The sequence below is a fragment of the Periophthalmus magnuspinnatus genome, chromosome 16, assembly GCF_009829125.3.
Source record: "Periophthalmus magnuspinnatus isolate fPerMag1 chromosome 16, fPerMag1.2.pri, whole genome shotgun sequence".
NCBI classification, from domain to species: Eukaryota; Metazoa; Chordata; class Actinopteri; order Gobiiformes; family Gobiidae; genus Periophthalmus; species Periophthalmus magnuspinnatus.
The window spans coordinates 25,633,314-25,660,105 of NC_047141.1; the positions used below are offsets into that span (position 1 = coordinate 25,633,314).

At 39.6% G+C, this 26,792-nt stretch overlaps 1 protein-coding gene across 1 annotated transcript in view; it reads right to left on the minus strand.

The window, feature by feature from the left end:
- LOC117384235 (uncharacterized) overlaps positions 1-26,792 on the minus strand; it is a 67,603-nt gene that overhangs the window by 13,350 nt on the left and 27,461 nt on the right. Inside the window, exon 2 of the mRNA XM_055228094.1 lies at positions 6,360-6,497. Coding sequence (XP_055084069.1) covers positions 6,360-6,497 — 138 coding nt within the window. The remainder of the gene's footprint in view (positions 1-6,359; positions 6,498-26,792) is intronic.

Below are 26,792 nucleotides of genomic sequence, written 5' to 3' on the forward strand. Positions count from 1 at the left end.
TATCACTGTAGCATGAGTACTATTTATGCTTCTAATTATACTGATAACTGTAACTGCTATTAAAGCACTCTCGCCCATTTAAAGATATAAAGTACTTGATACGCACACATATTTTTCTGTTTTTAAAAGTTAAATTGGATATAGTGAAACAGTTGCATCCACATATGGCCTTATAAACTTACACCTTCACAGCTGACTTCATAGTAGTAATATTTTGTTCAAGCAGGTGGTCTACTCCCAGGCTAAATCCAGACTGGTCCTATTTCCAGAGGAAGCGAATATAATTTTGTGAAAGTATTTGCAGTGTAGAGCAGTTCTAGGTGTGCCAGTCCTCTCAGGGAAACAATGATTCATGCCTCTTCCCGTTTCTGACACACTTAATCTGCTGCATTACCTCCGTTTGGCAGGCGGCTGGGAGTGGGTTGTTTTGTTTATATATGAGCCTAAAAGCCGAGTAGTAAGTAAAAGCCAGGACTCAAAAAGCAGTTTGCAAAGCTCTCACTCAATATCGCCTGTCTGATTCACTTTTAACTTCAAAGTGGGGTGTAGGAATATAAAGTAAGATGTATTTTATTATGCAAGTATAGAATGAAATTATTTCCTGACCTTCAATGTATCGCTGGGTGCTTTGGTGACAGAAAGAAATGCGTTGGTGGTAAGAGGAAAAAACTAATCGCTATACTGTATACTGCATACTTTATGTACTTTTAATACAAGATCCCATGATTGTTTAAGTAAAAGGACTGGCCACACCTCGACTGAGATGGGAAAATAAAGGCTTTTGACTGTTTTGCTTCAGAAAAATTGAATATATTTCAAGAAAAAATTGGATACTTTGATCCCACAAATGGCAACAAACTTTTATTCTCACACCTGCAGCAGTTTTTAATGTTTTAAATAGACTTATATACGTATTTGTTTTGTTTTGGGTCTGCCTGTATACATAAAGATAAAGAAGAAAAGATGTGGTCCATATATATTTTAAATGCTATGGCACCAGTCCTATTTTTCCATCCCTGTGAAACGCATAAATATATGATGCGTTTTAAAATAAGCTTAGTAACAATTGTGATGGTAGCTGCAACTATTATCTTCAATTCTTTATCCTGTATGGTTATAATCTATGACACCCGTGGATCAATATGTTATAATTTGTACATTTTAAATCGCAATTTTCTATAGCGACTATAAAGAAACAAATCTGCTGAGTGGTGCCCAGTGGGAGCTGACGTCTACGTAAACTTCATCACAACAAAGAGCCGACTACGCCACACAGCCAAAACCTACACGTATCACCAAATAAGAAAACAAAACTGAAGAACGGAGTGAGTACAGAGCAGTGGGTTTTTGCCGGTAGCGGTGAAAATACATTGATTGGCAATATGGCGTCTTGAAAATAAGTGATTAAAGATTCCTCAAACATGCACGAATCACTCCAAATACAACTTCGAGAGGGTAAATGAGAAGGAAACAACTACATGGTTAAAACCTCTGAAAAGTCAATTATGCATAAGAGGTCTGCTTTAAGAATCTCCTTGCCGGTGGTTGTTTACTGTGTATAAATATAAAGTTTAACATTAGCCCTTATTTTATTTCACTGCTTTCACTCAATATCTTTTGATGAGCTTGCCCTCGAACTCTGTACGAAGCAAAGGGAGGTTCAATTGCATTCACTAAATACCAAGAGTACCAGTCATATTATGAGTAATCATCCAATTGGCAATAAAAGTTTTTAGTAGCTGAGGTAGTAAAAGAATTGTAGGGGTAGTAGTCGTAGTATATGATGCTTATGGCAATGTAGTATTTGCCTGTAATAACACTGACGAAATATCATCAATGGTGAGACTGTGGAGCTGCAGCGTTTTGGTTATAAATATAGTGTTGGGATCACGATTAGATTTGGCATTTATGTTTTAAATGAGGGAGCACTGTAAACAACTCCAGAAGTGTCAGCATTTTTTTCAGAGGAGATGGGGAAATGAACTGATAAACGAATATAAGAGTCCTGTGAATTTCAACATGTTTGCAGAGGGCTAACACACAGGTACAACTGTTATAAAGAAATTTGTCTATTATCTATTGTCTATTATCAGGAGATTTGTCTATTATCTAAATCATCGCAGCGATTGCGATTTCAATTCCAGTGCAGCCCTAGATAGTATAGTAAATACTGTAGAGTTCTAGTGTAAGGAAACACTCCAAATTTCCTCTGGTTGTTTATTTTCTAAACACAAGGGCCTAAGGGCAACTGTAGGCCGTAACCCACGCCAAAACAACAGCAAAACAACAGCAATCTCAACTCGCTCGAGCCGGTCTCCCAAACAGACCAGTTACTGACAAACAGAGCCTTCACGTCAACTTGTCGGCATAGCAACCGAGTGTCAAACGCAATCACATTAACGACATAAACACATAAACAGAAGGTGTGCTAAACAACTCTGAGCTAAACACAAACTCAGATCATTACAATACGTTGATTGACTTGAGTATTTTAACTCTACTAAATGCGTCATTGCAATAGCTTGGTTTCTTACTGTTTATAATTATGCCTGAAAACCATTTTATGAGCAGTAGGTCTACATAAACTGTTGAAACCCCTTTCTTTCACTCAGTATCTTTTGATGAGTGTGCTGCGTGCGTAGCCTATATATACGTGGAATGTTGTTGATCTATTTTGTAGTGGGATTACACCATAGATTGAGTGTTATCCTAGCGCAGCAGTATTCATCAGATTAGCCTTTCATACATCATATTTATTTATAGACCCGCTCGCGTTCACTCACAGATCAGAGCCAGAGCTGACAGTTTTTCAGGTTAATCTCTGCTGATTCTCACACAAGCGCCTGTCTATTTATATTAGAGCATCAAGCCAAACATCCCATTGACAACAGACAGGCTTTGTAGGCTGCATTCTACCTGCTAACTGTAGGTACTATAGCCTGAAATGTAATCTATATTCTATACGGTGTGTTTTGAGAGCGATCATCCGGGGAAAATAAATACAAATTTGAAAACAAGTAAGGCGTAACTTTAAGATAATAACAATGAAGATGAAACAGCTTTTTCAGCAAGTTGAGGTTGGACATGAAGAGCACTTCATGAGGCCGTTTACGTCACCATCACAGAAATGACCATGCGGAAAATGACTATCAAACACTACATGACTGTTGGAACAATATATTTGGGGATCAATATTTACAGTATATACTTTTCACCATCAGGGAACTTTATTTAATTTATTTATTTAGAAGTACGATAAAATTTGAGCTGTAAAAGTTTGAAAAAGGAGCATATATAGATACTCACTAAAGATTTTATTTATTGCAGTTCATGTTTTTTTTCAAATATATATTTAGAATATGTGCTTTGGGGACTATCCTAAGTCAATTCAACTAAATTCATATAGCACATTTAAAAAACTTTAGCTGACCAAAGGGATTCACATAAAAATCAACAAAAAACAAATATACTGATAACATGATACATAGGAAAAAAAATAAAATAAAACACCAAGATATCTTGTCGAGCTTCTATTAAATGCCAGTGGGGAGAGGTGGGTGTTCAGTGCAGTCTTAAACTGTTTTAAAGACTGGGGCATTAAATAATATTACCATTTATTGTAATATTTTCTGTAACGACATATAGCACCTCAAAAAGTGGTTTTGTGACCGGCCTTAGTAATATTTCTATATTTGGTTTATTGCATTTTACAAGCTTGGCAATCGTCCCAAATGTAAAACGCCACACAATGACTAAAACCTCTCCCTTTACCCATTTGATCCTTATACAGAAAGGCTGTCTTTTTCTGGTAAAGATCAGAAAAAAGCTAATACACATATGCATCCCAACTCAATAATGCAATAATGAAGAAATGTGATGTGTGCACATCTCCTGTCAGGAGTCATAATGATATGCTCCATTGTGAATAAAAGCTATTTAAGGATCTTAAAAGTAATCTATTAAGTTGTTTTTCAAGCGCCATGCCAAAGACTATCTTTAATAAAGCAAGTGTCGGGTACAAGGCACTGCCAAACAGAAGAAGATGCTGCAGTCAAAAGTATAATATAAAACTCACAAATTACAAAAAAAAGTCTCATTGACTCTGAAGAAACTGTACTCCTGCGTCAGTGTGTAAATGTTATCGCTTTTAGGGCAGAATATCTCATAAAAGGTCATGTCAATGTGTGTCTCTTTAGGTTGAGTTGATAGCCCATTATGCCCTTTAGATTCTGACCCCGTGGTACATTCTACACTATGTACTTGTTAGCATTTGATATTGTAGGTACTTTGATGCCAAACTCATTCTATAGAAATATTAATCACACTCACGCAGAGAGCGATTCATAATGAATGACTGCGGGCGCGGCCAACAGGCTGAAAAAGTGCTGCTGCGGCTGTCCGCGGAGCAGAGAGGGAGGCTTGTAAAAGATGGAATATATAAAGATGGATTCTTCACCACCTCCTGCATTTGTACTCTGCCAGCTTATTGTTCCCTCTTAAAAACAAGTCCCACTGCAGCTAAACCTGTGGCTATATTTAGAGGCAAACAAAAGTATGGAGCAGAACGTTTCTCTCTGCACACACAGGTTTGTGTGGCTTTAAACAGCAGGGCATGTCCTAACAGTGGGATGTGATATTACCCTGCTCTCACATGCCACTCAAGCTCAGCGCTCTGAAGCCCAATCCGCCTGTCAAAGGCCGATCAATATTCCTTCAGAAGTGTTAAGGACTGCACAATGAGGCACACACAGGCACAGTGGGGACGGATCCGGCAGCTCTCTGGAATAACACATGAAGTTTTCTTAGAGATGCCAAATACAGGCTAATGCTAATACGCTCCGATTGCTTTTTTATTTAAAGGCAGTGTAGTCCTTATGTAATGAGCCATTTCTGTAATCAGCGGTAAATGCTGATAAAGCAGTGCATTCAGACATGTTTATCCCCGAATCGATGACAAGAAATGGAGACAGAGGAAACGCAATCAGCTTCCATTCTCCAAAGCCAATACTCCTGCAGGGGAGCTGTCTGCAGCTACAGTTTCATCTATGTCTGCTCAGTGTGTACGCCCGCCCACAGATGTGTGCCCTGTGTACAAGTGTGTGTGTAGTCCAATATGTGTGTACTACAATATATGTGTGTACTACAGTAAGTGTGTGTGGGTATGCGTGTACAGGATGGTACAGAGCCACTGGCTCCTGTCAGCTCACTGCCTCACACAGCTCGTTTCATGCGTCTGCCGCTGGCTAAAACAAAGCATTAACATTGGCCTGAAGTTGCCTGGATTCATTTTCAAAGAACAATGACAGTGAGGGAACAGTCTTATTTAATGTTTATTTCATGTTGCCCAGTGTGGGCGTTCAGAAGTGGGAGCTGCTTGGCTGCTTCATGCAGGGCCTGTGTGTTAGATCCAGTCTGTTTGTGTGAGGAGGTTCTGCCTGACAGCACTGCTACAGGAGTCCACCACAGTGGAGACGATACCTGCTGTGGGCGTGTCCTAATGCACCACCTCACAACCCAGACTCCAAACATACAAAGCTCCGTGTGTCATGGTTCATAGTAAATGGACTCTCTCTATGTCATTACACTGATCTGTCCAATTGAACAGATTAGAATCATATGGACATTTCCATGTATATATACTAAGCTTTAAATATAAAGCATTGTGCAAGTATATACTTTTGAATTTGACTTTTAGATGCAGTGGAGAGCACGTCCTCTTCAAACCATCACCGTTGGGCTCAGACTGAGTGCTGAAGCAAACTGCTGTGAATATGTGCCATTCACTTGTAAAGCAGTATACTTACACTATTGTAACAACGCTGCTCAGTATCTCATAGAGGAGGAAACATGGATGTTTACTACAGTTTATCACACGCTTGACATGAATTGCCTTCACACTTGTTTGCTGATGTGAGGGATGTGGTTCTGGTTGATGTGTAAATGACTTTGATGCTGTGGAGCTTTGATGTGGCCCATGTCAGGCTGATTACACTGTGGCCATGGTGGTCCAAACAGCAGTACATGAGTCTATAGCGATACAAGGCTAACACTCCGAGGGTCACTGTAGTTAAGGCTTAAAATAGATGCCCAACCCAAGGCTTCATAATAGTCTTTTATAAATTACATTTTCTTGTTTGGTTGCTGCTGTTCTGAGACTTGTGTAATTGTGAGCGCTGCTGTGTCTGGCCCCTCCGGGTGTCACTTCTAACAGATGATGGCAGTTGTCATACTCCCACTGTCACCCGCTGGGAGTCACATAACCCACCGGGCACACTTAAATGAAAATGTAAAATTGCTTGATTCTAGCAACACAATCAACTCAGCCCGTATCTATTTGCGTCCTGTTGTCATGGCGTTACCTGCTTGTGCGCATGGTCGTAGGAGTTGATGTGGTTGTCAAACTCTTGGTGTCTCAGGTACTGCTTGTCGCACAGCTCACAGTAGAAAAGAGCTTTCAGATCCTCCACTGAGCAACCCAGGGCTCTCTCCACACGCTCCTGGAAGAAAAAAAAAAACATGAAGGGAAACAAGTGAGAAGACGTCTTTGGAGGGGTAGGAAAAGCCTAGAATGTAGATCTAAACAGACAGAGACATAAAGGCCGGGATGGGGCATGAGATGGCACATTGTTAGCCGTTTAGAGCCAATCTGCATTCGGGCACATCAGCTGTAATAGCCTCCACATGGGAGAACTATTAAACCGCTTCCCATTAAAGAAGTGCTGCCGGAGGTCGGACAAAAGGAGCCGCAGCACTGTCCCCACGGCAACTTGCGCCCAGGGATGCATTTAATACATAATGGTAATAATAGGATGCAAATAGAGTGACTTGAAAGTGACAATTGCGGCTAGGAGACAAATAGCGCAGCTTAAATGCATGACTTTGTGCACGAGGGATGATAAGAAACGTCTAAATGTAAGTTATTTGTAAGTTATCATTACTTTATTAAGACTACCTTGTACCCAATAAAGAAAACGCACCATATATTTTGTGTTTATATGAAATACCGCTGTTTTTACTCATAAAAAGCCTGACCCTTTCCTCTGATCTCTGTTATCAACAAGATATTTCAACTAGTTAACTGCCAACCATTGACATTTTCTTGCTCCAATTAGTCTTTGCAAAATGTCCAGACTTGTTTCTCAAATATTAAAAAGTCCATGCTGTGTTCAAAGTATCCACTGTTTAACTTTCCCCGTGGTAAGTCTGCTACCTGCTTTTCCATGATGATATTGCTTTGCCTGAAATGTTCCACAGAATGCCATTAAAGCAGACCTATTACGCAAAATGAACTTTACAGAGCTTTTAACCATGCTGTAGTTGTTTCGCCTTCTCATTTACCCTCTTGAAGTCGTTTTTGAAGTGAATATTCGAGTAATCTTTAATCGCTTATTTTCAAGGCGCCATATTTCTCCCCAATCTCTATTTTCACCGCCCACTGCTCTGTACTTACTTCGTTCTTCAGTTTTACTTTCTTAATCGATGATACGCGCAGGATTCGGCAGTGTTGCGTAGTCACCGTGATACAAGTGAAGGAAAAAAAAAATCCGTTATTCGCTAGTGTGATCTGCAGCTATTCATAGGAGAGGCCGACAGCTCCATGGCTCTTTGTTGTGATGACATTTAAAGCGATGTCAGCTCTCATTGGGCACCGCAGTTTTCTAACGCAGAAGTCATCGTACTTGTTTCTTTTATTAAGTTGTTTTAGATGAATATTGCGATTTAAAATGTGCAAATGGCAACATAATGATCCACGGGTGTCGTAGATTACAGCTATACATCAGACACAAATACAATAGGTCTTCTTTAATAAGTGCATGAAAGATAAGTTTAATGCCATACAGTGGAACATTCCAAGCAATGCAACAACATCTCTCTGTAGACAAGCAGGTGACACATCCTCCACTAGAAACGTTACATAGTGGACCTTTAAAGCTGTGTCAAGTCTTTTTTTGGTTAAACATGTCTTTGTATTAACTGCTCTGTGATTGGCTGATGAGATATTTGCTTGTTATTAACTGCTCTATGATTGGATGATCAGATATTAGCTTTTTCTTAACTGCTCTGTGATTGGTTGAGCAGATATTTGCTTCGTATTAACTGCTTTGGCCTGACAATTTGCGGATAATACAGTTCAACTCAACATAATTGCAAGTAATTTGTTAATTTCTTACCGGACAGGAAAATGAGAAATGCTTTGACAAGAGACTAATTACGACGGCTAGTTCAGAATATCTCCAAAATTATAATTCTTGTCTGTGATCAAAAGTTCTATTGGTCGATTCAGGTTTCTGCCAAAAGTCTGGTTTTATTACCAATCCATTTGAATACATAATGCAGTACAGTCTGTTGGGGCGAGACAGGTCCCCTTAGAATTATACATTTTATTGAAATTCATTTTTCTGATTACCTTCTATACACTTTTTATCAAGAATTTATAGCGTTTGGTCGTTTTTTAAGGTTTATATGAGCAAAAACCCATTTCGCAATTCCACTGTGCTCTATGACAACTACCCAGAAGGCAGATTGAACCTTATAACTCTAAGTCTAAGGGGGCGGGTGGTCGTAATGTAGTGGCTGATCTTTGTATTAGTAAATAGCACATGGTCCAGGCTGTGGGGGTTAAGTGCTTGTCTGCAACCAGGATTTTCTCTGAGTTTACAACGCACAGGTTTAGGTCTGTGTACATGGTGTGTGTATATATGTGTGTGTGTGTGTGTGTGTGTGTGCATTCATGCTCTGCTTCAGAATGTAATTTCCCTGAGGCGAGGGGCTGCCAATAAACACTATTGAATTCTGTTCTACTCTGACATGATGGGAATTTAATTTGAGCTTGTCACTTCTTTCTCTCGTCCCTTCTCTCTCTCTCTCTCTCCCTTTCGCCGCTTCTCTCCGTCCATCCCGTCTTCTCCTCCTCCATAAATCCCTCTTTTTCTTCCCAGCTCCCAGTTTGATCCCATCTCTTTGGCGTCTCGTTTGACCCGGTTCTGTTTGGTAAGCTCTGGGTTGTCGAGTGTCTATTGGCCCCAATTTGCCTCTGTAATGCGCCTGCTCCGAGTGGCAGAGGTGAGAGGAAATGGACAGAAGCGCAGAGAAACTGGCAGAGGAGAAGATACACACTTAAACACTGAGTGGAGGTGATCGCATTACATACACTATAAGATACACATGGCTTTGGGGGTCTGTAGACTGTGGACTTTAAATGATACCGGCACAGTGTCATAACTGTTCAGCTCAGGCATTGCAAAGATCTCGTTGTCAGTAAATAGATGTAGAAGTCCAAGAGCCATGGTCAAAAAGGTTATAAGCATAGGCGGTAAATATAAATGGACATAGCTAACCTTCTGGCCTCCGCGCTCCAAATAGGAAGTGAGCATGGGCACGCTTCCTAGCTCCAGTTCACTTTCTATTGAAAAACTGCCACCTCCTCTCCGTAACTGCTGCTGTCAGGCTCGTTATTTTAGTTTTAAAGTGTTTGTATTAACCTGCTGCTGGTTATTTTTTATTTTTATTTCTCTATTGTGTCCATAAGTCAACATATTAAAATCAGAAACAGACAAATCAGGTGCTTCTTTCCCCGAGGTCGCTCCTGCTAACATTAGCAACAGGTTTGATTGACAGTATTGCTAAGCGTCTGCACCCTGAAACTAGCAGCTCCGAATATGGGACTCGGCTCCGAATTTGCCTCAGTGAACTTTGTTTGACTGGAGCTGAACGCTGTGGGTGATGTCGCTCTCACTTCACTCAGTCCACTTTTTTATACAGTCGATGGCTATAAGTAAATAGTTCAAAAGCACAATGAGATTACTGCATATTCTCAGTAGCTGTAATTATGTGGCTTTTTTGTTAAAATGTAACAAAACTCAAAAGTGGGTTTGGTTTAGTTTTCAGGAAGGTTTAAACGTGAGAAAAGGTAGAACACAGAAATTATAGATAGATTTCCTTATGAGGTAGGACTGCTATTTTTGTTGCCAGATCCTGTGCCATTGTAATAATAATAATAATGCATTTTATTTATAAGTGCCTTTCAAAACACCCAAGGACACTGAACGAGATAAAAATGAGAATAAAAATTTGATAAAAACATTTTTAAAAATCGAATAAAAATTTGATTTAAAAAAAAAAAAAAAAAGGTCAATAGGTAAAGCAATTACCTTGTCACACAATTTTAATAATAAACTCCTAATAGGCTTTTAAAAAATGATTTTGTTAGTGAAATAACAAACTTCACCTCTACCAGAAAAGTCATAGTCCACATTTAACCTTATATCGTCAGTATATAGTCAATAGTCAATAGCTCAGTCTAACTTTGGCTGTTTAGAGACATTTTCATACGTTTAAAATCTGTTCATTCCACACAGTTTTTGGATTTTGGTCAGGAGGAAAGCGTCGGTACGAGAAGCTGAACTGGTGGCTCTCCTCTCCGCTGAAATCCACAGACTGGTAACTAATATACATTGATTGTAGCGTGAGTGTGTGTGGTATCGATTTGCCTCGTGGGCTCAGAGTCACAGCCAGGAAATCATCCAATCATGAGGAGTGGGCCACCTCTGTGCTGGCGGGGCATCTGGAGTAATGAACACCGCGTATATATGTGTTCACTGGGAGCACATCACGGCTAAATGAAGCCATCCTGATGAGGGATTTACTACTTTATGGCAGAGAGAAGGGCTTTTTCTCTCCTTCAGCAGAGCAGCAGCTTAAGCCAGGTGTGAAAAGGCTGTTAAGAGCGCTTTAATAAATAATGATTTTCCTTTCTCTCTTTTTTGGGCGATGAATATTTGCAGTAATTGAAATGGTCAAAGATAATTTTAGCGCGGAGCCTGGAGAGTTTTAGCAGATTCTGTGTTTTTTGAGGTGTGAAGCACAGATTTTAATTTTATTCAGTTGAAAAATGTCTGTATTTTTGTAGATCATAGTCCATTGCTGTTCGAGTTGGGTTGAATGAATAGAGCAATGGACCAAAAACATCCAAATCAAACTGAAAGAGGGTGCATTCCAGTTCCAAGTTTAAGCCTAATTACTTAACCTAACCGGTTTAAAATAAAGGGGCAAATATATTAAAACGAGGTTGCAATGTACCCTTTTGCACCCCTGTAGACCTGGACCTATGCCCCAATGACACTGAAGAATGGGTCAAATACAGAGATTAAACTTCCTTACTAAAACGATACCTTAAACCTGTGAATTTTGTGTTTTTTTGCTCTTTAAGGCTGCCATTGTGACAACTTTTGCCCATTTAAAACCTAGAATCTTTCGTTTTTTAATTGTTAACTGCTATGGCAACAGTCCTAATTTGTAATTACCGTGAAAACTACATTTACAACTGCAAGATTTCTGTCTGTATTATCAAAAAAAACCCTCCACTTTATCCTTGCTGTGCCTTATTTACTACGATGACAGTAGCGCAATTGGTAGAGTTTTTCTCCACTGATCCGAACGTTGGCGGTCGCATCCACTGACCCACAAGTTTCAGCTCCCGGAGATAAATGCTGTTGTTGTGTCCTTGAGCAAGACACTTAACCCACCTTGTCTGCGTACACCCGCGTACGAAAGGGTGAGCGGCTTCTCGATGCAAAGCGCTTCGAGTGCCGTGGAAAAGCGCTATTATAACAACGTGACCATTTACCACTTCACTAATAGCTTCAATCTGTTTATGCCAAGAACACAATGGCCAGCACTTGCTACGCTGTCATTATTACACAAATACAATATATGGAAAGGACATTTAAACCACTTATGCCCATTTTGTGTTTATCCCACTTCTACAAATACGTCCGAGCACAAACCTACACAGCTCCGCGTGATGTAACGTCTTTAGCGGCTGTGGAGACGAAAGGGGTCGAGCTCAAAGTGTTTTACTCACTACTTTGGCATTTGCCTCGGAAAATAATGAGATCAAATGTGTTCATGGGAAAAAACGTAAAGTCCAGGGAGAGTTTCTACATTTAGAACGTGGTCGCACCTGTCACATGCAATTAACCTGCTACAGCTGGTGTAACCCTGTCAAAGTGCCCCGGCAGAACAAGCATATCCAGCCTAAGTATAGAAGTGACTTTAATCATTGGAGTAGTATCTTATTCAACAAAGAAAGTGACATTTTACACATTGTGCGAAATCTACTTGCACAAGATTTGAGCCGTGTTATAACAATAGACGATCCTTATCCTACTTCCAGTTGTATTTTGATTGATTTGTCCATGTTTAAGTCTTGCAATAAAGGCTTGAGTGCTCAGAAATCACATTTACTTTTCACCTACCTCTTAGCTCCGCCCACTGCTCTGTACTTGCGATTATTTAAAAAGCTAAACTCCAGATCATACGGTTTAAAATTTTGATTCTTCAAGCATAAAAGACAAGGAATTTTGCATAAACGGCCACACATATGTTATAGTTTAATATTAAGTACCAGAAAAAGCATATGTCTTCAGATTTATACAGTTCTTTTGTGTTTAATTATAGTCTTGTTAGGCAAGTTTTTCCATTTGAACCACCATTGATTTCCAAAAGTGTTTCCGCTTTTGTGCTGGCGCTGTTGTAAACACAGATCAGAACCATATGGTAAATGGATTAGGGTTTGGCACACTCGTCTGGGATAACGGCTGAACAAATTTGACACATTTTCTGTTTGGGAATTGTAGCCACACACCAGTGTTTTTATAGCTTATTGTGCATATGGTCAATGAATGGATGGGTATGACCAAACAGAATACACAGCAGTATTTGACGCTGTTCATGCTGCAAACAATCGGAATATTTTTGTAAAAGAACCAGGATGTGCTGTAGTGATATAGTGATCACGAGGATTTAAGGTTGTCTGGACTTTTACAAACCTAAAAGTTATATTACTTGAATATCAGTTTATATTTCTAAACTGCACTATGGCCTGGGGAGCACATTTTAATGGCCCTTAGGCTTCCTGCTGAATTGGCACAAAAACTCATATACTTTTACTATGCATTTAAAAAATTCTCTTACCAAAACCTAAATAACAAATGTTTTGATTCATGTTCCACAACTTCTCAAAGACGAGGAGGCTCTGTCAGACCGATGTCAAACTCTGAATGATTCACTTTATTGTCCTGTGTGTGGCCCTCTGGATTGTCCTAAACACATTAACCAGGTGCATTTTACTTATGGTGATCAGACGTCCCGTTTACCTGGGACAGTCCCAGTTTTGAGCCCTGTGTCCCCTGTCCCAGTAGGTTTAACCGTTGATTTGTCCCAGTTTTATTCAAGAGATGTCCCAGGTGTCCCTGTTTTTGACCAATCTGATCCCCAGTAGCAGTAAAGGGAGGAAGATATTGTCATTTGTTTAGCTAAAATACAGAAAAAAACATACTTGAAAATGAGCATAAGGCAAAACTGACAGAAGTCCTTCAGATTATAACTGTCCCAGAAAATGAGTTAAGAATGGACAATATTACACGGCCTTTTCACAATTTTATTCATACCAACCATCCCAACCTGGGTGTGTCCTAGTTTTGCTTAAAAGTCTCCAAATATTGTAGGTATTTCATCGATCCAGATTTGCTCTTAATTAAGAATAATACTATGTCTGGATGACTTCTCTTTTATCTAAATCCAAACTCAAACTAGCCTTTTAATAAACGTTCTGTGCTCTGTGCTCTGTGAAATAATCATTAAGTTACACCACAATGCTGTCTTACTCTCATACTGGTAACAGACACATGAAGATGTACTATTTTTACCAAGCACAATTTGAGATGTCTGACTTTCTTCACCAAACGCCAAAGTAATAATAACCTCAAGTTGGCTGAAATTCCTTCAATTAAAAAAAATCAATGTTGCCTCTAATTTTATCACTGGCAAATTCCACATGGGTCTCAATCCAAAAGTGCAACAAAGTACAAAAAAGTACCTCAGTATTCATTATATCCAGAGTTGGGAGATGTTCAAATGGGATGTGCAAACGTTTTATCAGCATCAGGTTTGCATGTTTTTCTTTTGTCTTACACAATTCGTATTGTCCTGCTGTTTTTACACTTTGCGTCGCAACACTATAATTTCCTCATTGTGGGAGAGGTAGAGGTTTTTTAATTATTTTCTTATTAACTTATTTTAATATGACCATGTTGTTTTTTTACAGAATTGTCATAGATCAACACCATTCACTTAACATTTAGGAAAAGTCACATTTCTGATTATTTTAGTATCTAGTTTTAATCGTAATTAGTCATAGGCTGTATAGATGTATGTATAGATGGACATAGCTAACCTGCTAGACTCGTCGCTCCAATTAAACCATGAGCGTACTTCATCGGCTCCGACGCTCCATTGACTCTGGCTCCAGTTTACTTGCTATTTTGTCCGTAATTCAAGATATGAACATTAATAACAGACAAATCAACTGCCTTCTTTCCCCGAATTACCTCCCAGTACCATTAGCAACAGGTTTGACCTGCTAAACCAGCGGTGCAGGCGGGAAGCGGTGTTACCTTCAACAGCCTCGCTCTGGATTCACGCTTTGGTTGCTATGATACTCGCGGTCGGATTTCTAAATATGGAATCGGCTCCAAATTCGCCGCTATAACTGTTAGCCTCGATGAGCTTCTTTTGACTGGAGCTGAACACTATCGGTGAATTCACGCTCATTTAATCCACTTCTTTATACAGTCTATGTAATTAGTGGTATCTGGGAAGTGATTTTTTTAACAACCCTCGTAGTAATCTGAGAAATTCGAAAGTAGTCAGTCTGAAATGTTCCTAATAGTTAAACGTGGGCGAAAATAATGTTGTGTTATTGAACAGTAAGTGTCTCTTTACGAGTCCTACACTCCTCCGGCCCATAGTTGCTGTTAAACGATACAGCCACCTGCACAACACCTATCACAGTTAAGCACTTTGATTAATGAATTTAATTAACATGGCTCAGCAACATTAATTATGCGAACATCACAGCCTTATGCTTTATGCCTCTTCAGCGCCACTCGGCTGTCAGCAGTGATCAAATATTGAGTGTGTGTTTTCACGGACAAATGGATTCAGACAGCATACAAACCGCCGCTCTTAAGTCTACAACAATTCTGCCTCTGGAAATACAGGCTTTCAGCTCATCTGACAACTCCATCTCAACTATTCCTGGCATTGCTGATCAAGGTAACGGCGACAATCTAATCGCTTTTTCACACTACTGAGGAGGAGACTTGTACACGGAGTTCGATGTGTTTCTGCAACAAGTGAGTGCATGGGCTGTCTGGTTTAATTGCAAAGCTCAAGTCACAGTTTTTAGGAGCTGGAGACGGGATAAACAAGGCTCATATGCAAAGAGAAGATGCAGAACAGAAGAAAACAGCAAGCTCAGATGAGTTACAAAGTACAGCCGGATATAGAGTGATTTTACCTTATAATATGAAGGAAAAAAATCGACTCGACGAGTTTTCAAGTGTTTTAAAATGATTCAGTTTAAAATGCACTTCTGGAGAATCAAAGGTGAACCTATTACTGATGGTTAAGATGGAATCAAGAAGTACAGTTTTAGCCAGTGCTGGAAGAAGTACTTGGAACAAAAAAATACTCAAGTACAAGTAAAAGTATCACATGGAAAAAAACTACTTCAGTCAAATTAACCATTTCAAAATTGACTTAAAGAGTAAAAAGTAAAAGTATTTTGCGCCAGTCTTGACATCTAACAAAGTGTCAAATATTCAAATGTATTGAGATTTGAAACACTTGAATTGATTGTTTTTTTTAGTTGTTTTAATTTGTATATTTTTGTTTGTTGCTCATAATTATGCCGTGTTCAAAATAAACCCCTCAGGCTTTTCAGCAGGTCTCAAACTGTAGCAAAAAATACTTTTACTTTTACAGTCCTGCTCAAAAATGTAGTGGAGTAAAAAGTACAGATACCCTCTCTCAAATGTAAAGTAAGTAAAAGTAAAAAGTATCCACTTTAAAATGTACTTAAGTAAAGTACAGATACCTAAGATTCACAGTAGTACAGTACAGCACTTTTACTTCATTACGTTCCACCATTGGTATTAGCAGTAGTAGATATAATTGTTTTGGTAATGATAGTAGCTGCAATATGTGCCTGTGCCTGGATTTCTAGTTGTAGTAGTTTTTGCAAAAATGTATTTATTATCCATATAATATCTTAACAGTCGGGTTGCAAGATTTATCTCATTTGAAACTAAATTAGCAAATTGTAAAGGCAACATTTTGCGGTATCATAATTTCCTCCACAAACAACCAAATCTCCAGTCTTATTCTGCATAAACCGCTCCTCCTGTAGTTTAGATCTGTACATGCTTTGAAATGTGATTCTTGTGTTAGTTTGTCAGTTCATATTTCAGGGTTTTTGTGTGGAGTTATACGGGCTGTGTTTAAAATGTGAACTTTGAACAGAATCCTATTATAAAACATCAATCACAAATCTAATGGCAATGCTTGAATAGCAATAACGTATTTTTTTCCCAAATCGTTCAGCCCTGCTAGTATGACTCTGAGGTCTATCCAAAATGAAGGAGTACATTTGTTGTAGTGGTGCGAACTCTTGTAAAAAACAGGAGCGGTAATAACTTAGTTAGGAGTGACAAAACAAAGGTTGGTGGTTCAATTCCTGTTACCATGGATACTGCTGTCACCCATGTCATATCTGCTTTGAATGAGACATCGTGGGGCCATTGGTGCCAAATTATAACCACATCTGTTTTGTTGCTCTTATTGAATGTATACTGGACTGGACTGTCATACTTGTAACATACAATATAAAGACATTACTTAAATTAGGGGTGACAGTAGCCTGCTCTTGACATAAACATCAGAGCTTGAGCAGTCAGATCCACTGATACACAGGTTAGCGGTATGATTCTAGCGCCCATATTTCAATACTGCCTTTGCACCCTTGGGCAAGACACTTAAACCCTCTTTCCCGAAGTGTCTGTGTACACTGATGTATGAATGTGTGTGTGAATGGGTGAGTGGTTCCTTGATATAAAGCGTTTTAAGGGGGGAGGTGGAAAAGCTATGTATAAAAATGTGACCGTTTTGACCATTTTAGTAGGAATGGCTGATAATAAAAACTTATTCAGACAATGATACGACAGTCGATCAGATTTGTGCTGAAGCATAGATGCTATAGTTGAGATTCAGATATCACACAAAGGTGCAGAACTATCACTGTATACACTACTATACTACTATATTACACAACAGTTTGGATTTTGTTTGTCCAGCCTTTTGTAGTTTTTATAAGATCAAATACATCACATTCCAATTTTGCATAAATCTACACGACTCAAACCATATGACGAAGTGGACTAAGTGAGTGTGACGTCACTTATAGAATGCAGCTACAGCCAAATGAAACTCGTCGGGGCTAGAGCAGTTATAGGGGCGAATTTCAAGCCAAGATTCATATTTGGAGCTCATACATTTAGTATCATAGCAACCGCTGTTGTGCATGAGGCAGGTGCACTCTCAATTAAACACTGTCAATCAAACCTGTTGCTAACACAAGCGACCTCATGGAAAGAAGGGGCCTCATTGGTCTGCTATTAATGTTCATATCTTTTTTAACGGACAAAAAAGCAAATATCATGTAGAGTGACTTAATACAACCATTTTAAGACCAAAATGATGAGCCTGACAGCAGCATTTACGGAGTGAGGGGTGACAGTTTTTCAATAGAAAGTGAACGTCGATGGAGCCTATTCAGAACGCGGCGGCTAGCAGGTGTCCATTTAAATATACACCCTCCAATACAACAAATGCACCTCCCACCTCTAGCTCTAAGTAGTTTTGTACCACACTTCCAGTTGTTAGCAGAACTCCTTGTACTATACTCCATTATAATAGACTACTTCACTTCTACATAATAATTTGACACATTTGAGTAGACCTGCGTTCAGTCCTCCTCCTCGCTCTCCGCCGTACGCAGGTGCTGCACATAAATTGAGAGAGAATCCGGTGACAGTGACAACAATGGCTGGGGACATTAACAATTTCACACAACTTCTAATTGCCAGTGTGCCGCACGAGAACAATTCAATAAACAATTCATAACTGTTTATCAAGCCCAATTAAACCTTCCATTATCTGCCGCTGTTCTCCCCCATTTTTTATACTTGGGCTATTGTGAAGAAGAGAAACCATTTCACTTGCGATAAAAATAACTATGCAGTCTTCCTTCAAGGTCTGTTGGTGTGTTTCTATGTGATTGTATTGAGCGTGTCTGGCAATGCAAGCAGATGACCATTCTTCTGTAGCTAATGACGACCGACCTGAGGGCTAAGTCGCTTGTTACCGTAATAACCTGTAGAGTCGTGCACGCGAATACACACACTCACACGCTCGCTGCCAAACAAGATAGCGTTGCGTTAATGGGCTCATATTTGCAGGCTTTAACTCGGCTCCCTCGGCTGCACTTGCCTTTACAGCCACAGTCCGCCCATTCGCTACGTAAAGTGTGTGCTTCTTTATACAGTGTTTTGTGTGTTTTGTGTGTGCTGCGGATTATTGCAAATGGTTATAAGCAATGCCAAAACAACAGCAAAATCCCAGCCAAAATGGGCCATAGATACACTCATTATGGAGGTTTGAAAAGAGCCAAAAGAACAGATGTGTTGCTAACAGGAAGCTGCATGCCGAGCCAATATACAAATCTGGGGGAGATAAATTCAAAATGTCCGCCCATTAGCTGTCCCATGTCAGGTGCGTTATGAGTCACTCACTTCCCGCAGAATCAACAATATATGACTTTGAACTGAGAGAAAGAAAGTAACCGCATACTTTTACCAGGTCAATATAAGGTTACATATCTCACTGGGATAAGTAAGACAATGTATAGACACTATATATTTGGCAGCTTTTGTACTTTGAATATTTTTGCTTGAGCTTGTATATTCAACCTTTGTCAAACAATAGACATATTTGTGCAGTGGGAGCAGTAAAAGGAAGCATTCACACCTGCACACAAAGCACATCAAAACTGCAACAAAGCTGGGACTAAAGCTGAGACTTAATCTGGACCAGGACTGGACCAGGACTAGTACCAAACCAAGTCTACATCAGAACTAACTGGGCTCAAACCAGCACAAATGGGCACGCACTCTAAGTAATAATAAACTCTGAGAAGGCATTGTAACATAGTTGTAAAACGAGCCACAGCAGTAATGGTAGTAGTCATCGGTAGTGCTTTATTGCAGATGGCTGGACCCCAAAATAGGCAACCAGGACCTCCACTGCAAAGGGAAATGTATGTTTATCTAACCAATCTGAGCAGGTTTAGTTGTATTTAAATAAAACGTCACAAAATAGTACAAAATAGATGAAATGCAGTGTCATGATTTTCTTTCAAGTTGTCTCACAAACCTCAGTGGCTCACTCCATATGGAAACCACAGCTCAACACTATTGTACCAGCAACAACAACAGTGGCAGCAGCTGTAGTTTGGAGAAAAAATGGATGCCACCATTGAAGCTCAAGTACCCAACATTTTTCCTGATAAAATTGTAAATTTTGGTTTTCCTTCTAGAAAGTGTATTGTAAATTGTAGGTCTGATCGGCTGGTTAACAGTGGGCCAACCTGCTTCACTTTTCTGTCAAAAAAAAATACATAGATTGTATAAATAATGGACCAAGTAAGTGTGACGTCACCCATAGCGTTCGGCTCCAGTCAAATAAACCTCATCTAACAGTTATACGGGCGAATTTGGAGAGTATCATAACAACCAAAGAGCCAATCTGGAGCAACTTTTGAAGGTAATGCCTCTTCCCACCCGGACCCCTGATTTAGCAGAGAGCAGGCGCTTAGCAACGCTGTCAGTCAAACCTAGTGCTAACGCTAGCGGGAGTGACCTCAGGGAAAGAAGGTGCCTGATTTGTCTGTTATTAATGTTCATATTTTGATTTACAGACACATTAGTGAAATGAAAATACCGGGATCTTGTAGAGCGGGTTAATATGAACATTTAAAGATCAAAATGACAAGGCTCCCAGCAGCAGTTACAGAGAGAGGGGTGACAATTTTTCAATGGAAAGTGAATTGGAGCCAGGGTCGATGGAGTTGGAAGCGCGCCCAGCTATTTCGAACCCAGCGGCTAGTGGGTTAGATATGTCTATTTTTATATTCATTTTATATTCTATTCTCTTATTCTATTATAACAATTTGGATGTGTACTTCAACTTACCAATAAACAGGGTTGGAAGAAGTACTCAATTTAGTTCAGTAAAAGTATAGATACAAAAAGCAAAAAAAGTAAAAGTATCACATGAAAAAACAAACAAAAAAAAGTACCTGTCTGAAAATGTACTTAAAGGGAAAAAGTAGAAGTATTTTGAGCTGATTTTGAGATCTTTAATTCAAAATGTAGTGATTCTGATACAGATTTGTGCTGAATTTGGTTCAAGAGAAATGAATAAATCAGTTGTTTTCCAGCTTGTTTCGTTGTACATTTTTGTTTGCTCGGATTAATATTTAAGTTGATAAAAATAAACCCACAGCCTTCTCAGCAGGTCTCAAACACTATTTAAAAACCCTGACTTTATGATGTTTACTTCGTTACATTCCACCACTGCCAGTAAGTGAGTAACATACATACTTTTGAAGTGAAAGTGCATTCGTACACTGAAGTTAATGAACATTTTCGAAAGCCTGTTGTTGTGTTTGTGGACCTCTTACAGTGAACAACCCTCTTTGTTTGATCCTGGATATTTCTTTGAGCTGCAGTTGGCTAACCCGGCGATCTCCCTTTGACCTTTCAAGTGGAGCGGCACGCACAAAACAAACAGCATAAATAAATGATGAAGAGATTAGATTTGCTAATTTCCCCCGGTGCCCTTTGATGCCTTGTTGAATCGCGCTTATGCATTCCCTCAAGCTCATCTTTAAAGTAGGAGAAGAAAACAAAGCAATATGAATAAAAAAAAACAAAAAAACATCTAAGTTAAACTCGTGACTGTATTTGTCTGGGGCAGAGGGTCTATACATCTCATCACTGACTTTCATTTACTTTGAATTCCTTCGGAGAAACTATCAGGCCAAAGATTCTGACCTCAAAATACCAGGATAATACTGTTTTTATTTACGTATTTATGCATTCATTCATTTATTGCACTGGCCGACTCACTTTGAAACACTAAAACTGTATAATTTTCAAAACAAGTAGTCAGATTTCCTTCTTTTTCTGAACCCAAATGTGACTGCTGGGAATAAAAATAAATTCATTAAAAATAAACGAACAGCTTTTCATAAATTATATCAGTCTTTGAACCTACCGTTTTGAAATTTTTACGGAAGATAATTTAACAATTGCTGGCCACTATTATCACAAGAAAATAGCACATTTTTCATAAAGTAGTACGCTTCCCCCTCTTGATTTTTGATTGCGTATTTCTATTCTCGTGCTGTTTCTTTGGCACAAACAAATACTGTCTTTTCTTATCATTATCTTTTCACTGAGTACACTATTTACCCAGGGGATTTAGCCTGTTGAAAACTATTTACTGCTTATAAAATCTGAAACGTTGTTGAAACTCACACTTGTTGACTATGACCGGTCAGCATCGAGCCTCCTCCTCATTCGAATCTCCTGTGTGTTGTAGAGCGGTGCACTTCACAGTCTGTTCTCTTCAACAATATGTTAGCGTGTTTTCACATACACACATATAACCTGCCAAAGAGGAGACGCACAAGCCCCCGCGCGCCTGCATACTAAACACCAGCCTTTTTTTGTTCTCCATTTATTAATTAAAATAGTTTCAATGACGAATAAATCGGCCCACACATCTGTCGAGGCTCTGACGACGATGACAACCGCGGCTTAGCACTAGACGCCGACTCGATTAGACAGCGACACGGAAGCTAAATTAGAAGGTTAAAAATAATGAGTGGTGAAATTGTAACTCTTTTTTTTTTAAACGTAAATTTCACTGGCCTCTCGCTGAAGGCAAATCTATTAAGTCAAATGTTCACTCTGTGTGCAGATATTTGAATGCACGGCTGTTTATACTGTGGACAAATACTGATGTTTCATGTGTTTAACCGTGTTTTATTCTCCAAACCTGCTGCATCTGTGTCATTGACTCTGTCCTCTGCCAATCAGAGAGACTTTAACAGCCAAAGAAATACAAATCACACATTATCTTGACTTATGAAGTTTCTTTTTCCCAAATCTTTCCCGAAAAATGACACGGCAATTATACTAGACTTATAAATGTGACACAGAAATACAAGGAACACTGAAATATGATCCCAAGTCTCACCTATAGTCTCACCTCTGTCCCACATTCAAATCCATGAAGACTTTTGATGTGAAGTGTTGTTCCCACATTCCCTTGAATATTTGAGGGTACATTCACGCTTGCACGACTCACATTAGAATTTGGATTAAACCCAAAACTACATCAAGACTCGAACAGCACTAAATCAAAAGTGTAATTTTCCAGCCATAGATTCTCCTGTTCCTCGCTCACATTTGGAAGAGATGGATAATTGTGACAAATGATGACACTTGTTTTACTTTAGGGATCAAACGTACACTCTTATAATGGCAATAGCCCCACATAACAAGGGTTAAACGCCTTTTGCTGCTTCGGGTCCATTACCCAGAATATATAAGCATGTATGCGGTAATTTACAGTGTTCATACAGGATTAAGGCTAGGATTAGGATTAGGATTATTCAAACCATGAAATGAATTAGAGAGACTGATGTGTCCTGTTTCCATGAGTAATTACCATGTAATTACCATAATGACACTGTTACGTAACATCACATCCCATTACTGCGCTGTATAAAGTAAAGTGCTACAGCCATAACTATTCACTGAGAAAACACAGGCTGAAGTGGTAGGACATTCTCTGAACAGTGAAAGCCAGAGTTATTGTAGTTCTCAAGGTACACCATATACCAACGTTTCTGTGCTTTTCTCCACAGATCTGACCTGTAACTTGGCCTAGTGGTGTCACCTGCTTGTCTGAATGTAATGCCATACTGCGAAACATTCTGGGCAAAGCGATAATCTCTAAGCAGGTGGCGGACCCTGACCTGAAAAGTTGCCTTGTGAAACTATAAGAAATCCAATTAAATTCCGCCATCTTTATAAGGATGTTTTTGCTGTTCGCTCACACCAACTCGATCAGACGATGACACAGCCAAGACCAAAATAGAAGGTTAAAGATGTTACTCTTTTCTCTGGTCTCAAATCCCACAGGCCGCTCGTCAAAGTCATAAATGTAGAAGTCAAACGATCTCTCAGAACGCAATCAAAGTTTAATTCCCCGTCCGTCACCATGCAAGGCTGTCTCTATCTCTCTTCCTCTCTTCCTCACTCTCTCCTTATATTCTCTCCTTCTTCACATTCACAAAAACAGGCCTCCCGGGGTCTGGTCCGGACTTATTCATGTGCCATCTCGCTGATCAATCCACTGCGCATTTAAAATCTAGACGCCTCTTCGCATTATTCCTCTTTCTCAATTCTCTGCTCTCTGCGCTCCCCTGAATACCATGTGAGCTTAAGCTTCTGACTTGAGCAATGACTCCGACCCGGTAGGCACACACACACACACGCACAAATACACACACGCACACACAAAGAATCTTATATTTTCACTCGAATAAGTACGACCCACTACTTTCTTTCCAGTCATTTTGTGAATAAAAATGGAGCGTGGGTTTGGACGGAGGGAGGTTGAGAAGCTAAGAGTGTGGTAATGCGAATTCTTAAAATACTCGAGGATGGTGCAAGTGCCTGCTCCTCTGTGTCTTCTAATGTATTTTTATGATCCTACAACTGGCTTTTGGGGCTCTTTAGAGACTTGGGTTTGTTTCTACAAGGAGGCGTAGGGGAAGAGGGTAAACCGATTATGGATGGTCTGAAGATGCTATTTGGAGCGTAGGAGAGTGTTGTCATGTAGAATACACATAATCTAGTTTGGATTATTCTGTCATGTCTTCAGGCTTCTGTAGAGAGCATTTAAATTTTTATGTCAATTCCTATTTTTATATTCTGTAAATACTATACTGTGCTATTGCATTTTCGAGTGCTGTATATGTATGAGCGGTGGGTGGGGATAGGGGGTATGTGAAATCTGCAGTTTTCAGATAGCTCAGGCGTTGAATACTCAAATGTTTATGAATCAATCAAAGAAAACGCATCTCTGAATGACCTTATGATATAGAAATGACATCATTAGATTGTTAAAGGTCCCATATTATTATAAAAACTGAATCTTATGAGCTTTTAGTCTTGTTATAATGCTGTTACCTCATCAAAAACACACCTGGAGTTATATTTTGTTTCATTCGCACATGTCTGAGTAATGCATTATTCGTCTGTCTACATCTCCATAGCTCAAAATGCTCTGTTCCACCTTATGATGTCATGAAGTGGTAGTTTTACCTATCTTTTACCTTTTGTTCAGTGAAGTTTGAGCCAGTTTAAGAGAAGAACGCCGCCGAAATATGCAGGTTTTGTGCGCTAAACATGCGTAAATTAAACAAAATGCAACTACGTGTATGTTTTTTGACAAAGAAACAACAAATAGATAAAAAAAAAATTGCATAATATGAGCCCTTTTAAAGCTCGTACAAGTCCATTTTGCACAACACGACCTCTTTAAATTGTCTACTCCACGCGTCGCCATAGCCCCAATCAAAAACTGTATAGCGTTACCACCTCTACTATTGTATATGTGGAATAATAGTAATAATAATCAGCCTCACCGCACAAATGTTTAGTATGTAATTTACTTTTTATAGTGTCCAGCTGCACAAAGCCCTACACGCCTTGACTGTATCCATAGTAGCTGCTAGTACGCCACAAAAGGATAATCTTTAATAACTCAACAGCTCATTGTAATTTGCAGTTAGTAATTATTATGATTTAATTTTACTCTGGAGTTTTCTCCCAACTTGCTTTTCATCCTTGCTCCTTTACACAGGCTACTGCCCTCCTCCACATTATAAGCACTTGTCAGTTCTGTCGTATCCATGTGCCTATTGAGCTCCCCCCTTCTCCTTTTAAATGTCATTTCTTGTATTAAATGCTCTCCACTCTCGGCTGCCGGTGAAAAAAAATGCAATTATGGACCATACACTCATGACATTTAAAGTACAGACACAATGGAATAGTGAGAAGCATGGAGAATAGATATACATTATGGTAGAATGGGAGCGAGGGCAGGTCTATAGAGTTGTCCCCCTGCTCCTGTCGGCTCCTGTCAGTGTTTAGACGAAGCAGATGACTGACTGCTTTAAAGCGGATTGTAACGCTATCTTTTAAAGTGATCAAACGCCACTGTAATCTGTCAGAGAGATGCCGCAGATTAGAACAGCCAAGAAGATGGGGGTAATCTGTTTAGGGAAGAGACAGATTTTGAAGAATGGGATTATTGAGAGCTCAGATTACACGCTCACTCAATTTTTAACTCAAATGTGTATAGACGGGGAGGATGACGTTGAGAGGGAAAAGGGACTCCAATGAAGAGCCCGGGGGACGATCATGAGGCGCTGTGAAATTTGGAGTGCTCTGACTTTATAGCAGCCTCTTCCAGATAAGAGTTTTATATGTACATTTAAAACAGGAAAACAGGAAATACTACATTGTGTTAAACTGTTATATATGTTTTTATTTTGTGATCAACATTTTATCAAGTTACACAAAGTAAACATAGCTCCGTGGAGACAAGCTGACGCCACAAGGCTAATTTAAAGGTCAGATCTGTGGAGAGGCGAGCCCTGTATACTTGTTTTTCAAGGTATTTACAGCATAATTAAAACATATGTATTGGAATTAATGCAAAATGGAGAAGTTTAACACCAGACTGTGGAACATTGAAACCAAATCAGGTGACGACCCATTCGCCAGGAAAATGACATACTGTAGTGTACCTTAAATTTGCAGACTGTGACACCATTGAAGTTCATCTAGGCTAGCAGTTATGGGGCGAATTTGGAGCCTGTTTTCATTTTTTGCATTTGGAATTTCAGCTTCGAGTATCATAGCAACTAAAGAGCTAATCCTGAGCGAGGCTGTTAAAGGTAAAGGTCCCGCCCGCACCGCTGGTTTAGCAGGGAGCGGGTGCTTAGCGACACTGTCAGTCAAACCTTTTGCTAACGCTAGTGGGAGCGATGTTGGGGAACGAAGGCGCTTGATTTGTCGATGGAGCCCATGCCCACTAGGATGTTAGCTATGTCCCATTATATATATACAGTCTATGTTTCTAAGCCATGTATACCACGTACTGCTTGTGATCTGAAAATAGTTCTGTTTTTGAAAGTAGATTTGTAAGATTTGTTCACAGTGTTTTGGCCAAGTAATTGGAATGAAAGCTCACTAAGACTAAACAAGAGGAACATTTCCCCACCCTTACATCTGATCCTCCTCGGGGAGAAAAATGTGTACATGGCTGCTCTACAGAATGATGTAGTGCTGTTGTCTGGGAAGTCCTGAAATAATTGCTTGTCTTGCTAGCGATGCTCTGTCACAGTGCACAAGTTACTAAAAGCCGGTTTGCTCTCCTCAAAAGACCGTGTAGCAGTTAAGACCCCACGTTGGCTGGGATTGAATTCTCTCCAAAGCTCCTTACTTCCTCCTCTACCTCCTTCCTCCTCAGACATTTCCTCTCCTCTGTCTCCTATCTCGTCCAACTTGTATCCTCTCTACGCATTAGTATGTATGACCATGCAGCGGAGGGTTTAGGGGTTTATGTCTCCTAATCGACACAGATTTGTCCTGTCCCGACACCCACATACATCTTACCGGTGTGGTGTTGCAATCTGGAAAATGAACAGTTGCTTCGTGCCCTACCTCGCCAAGAAAAAGGCTTCA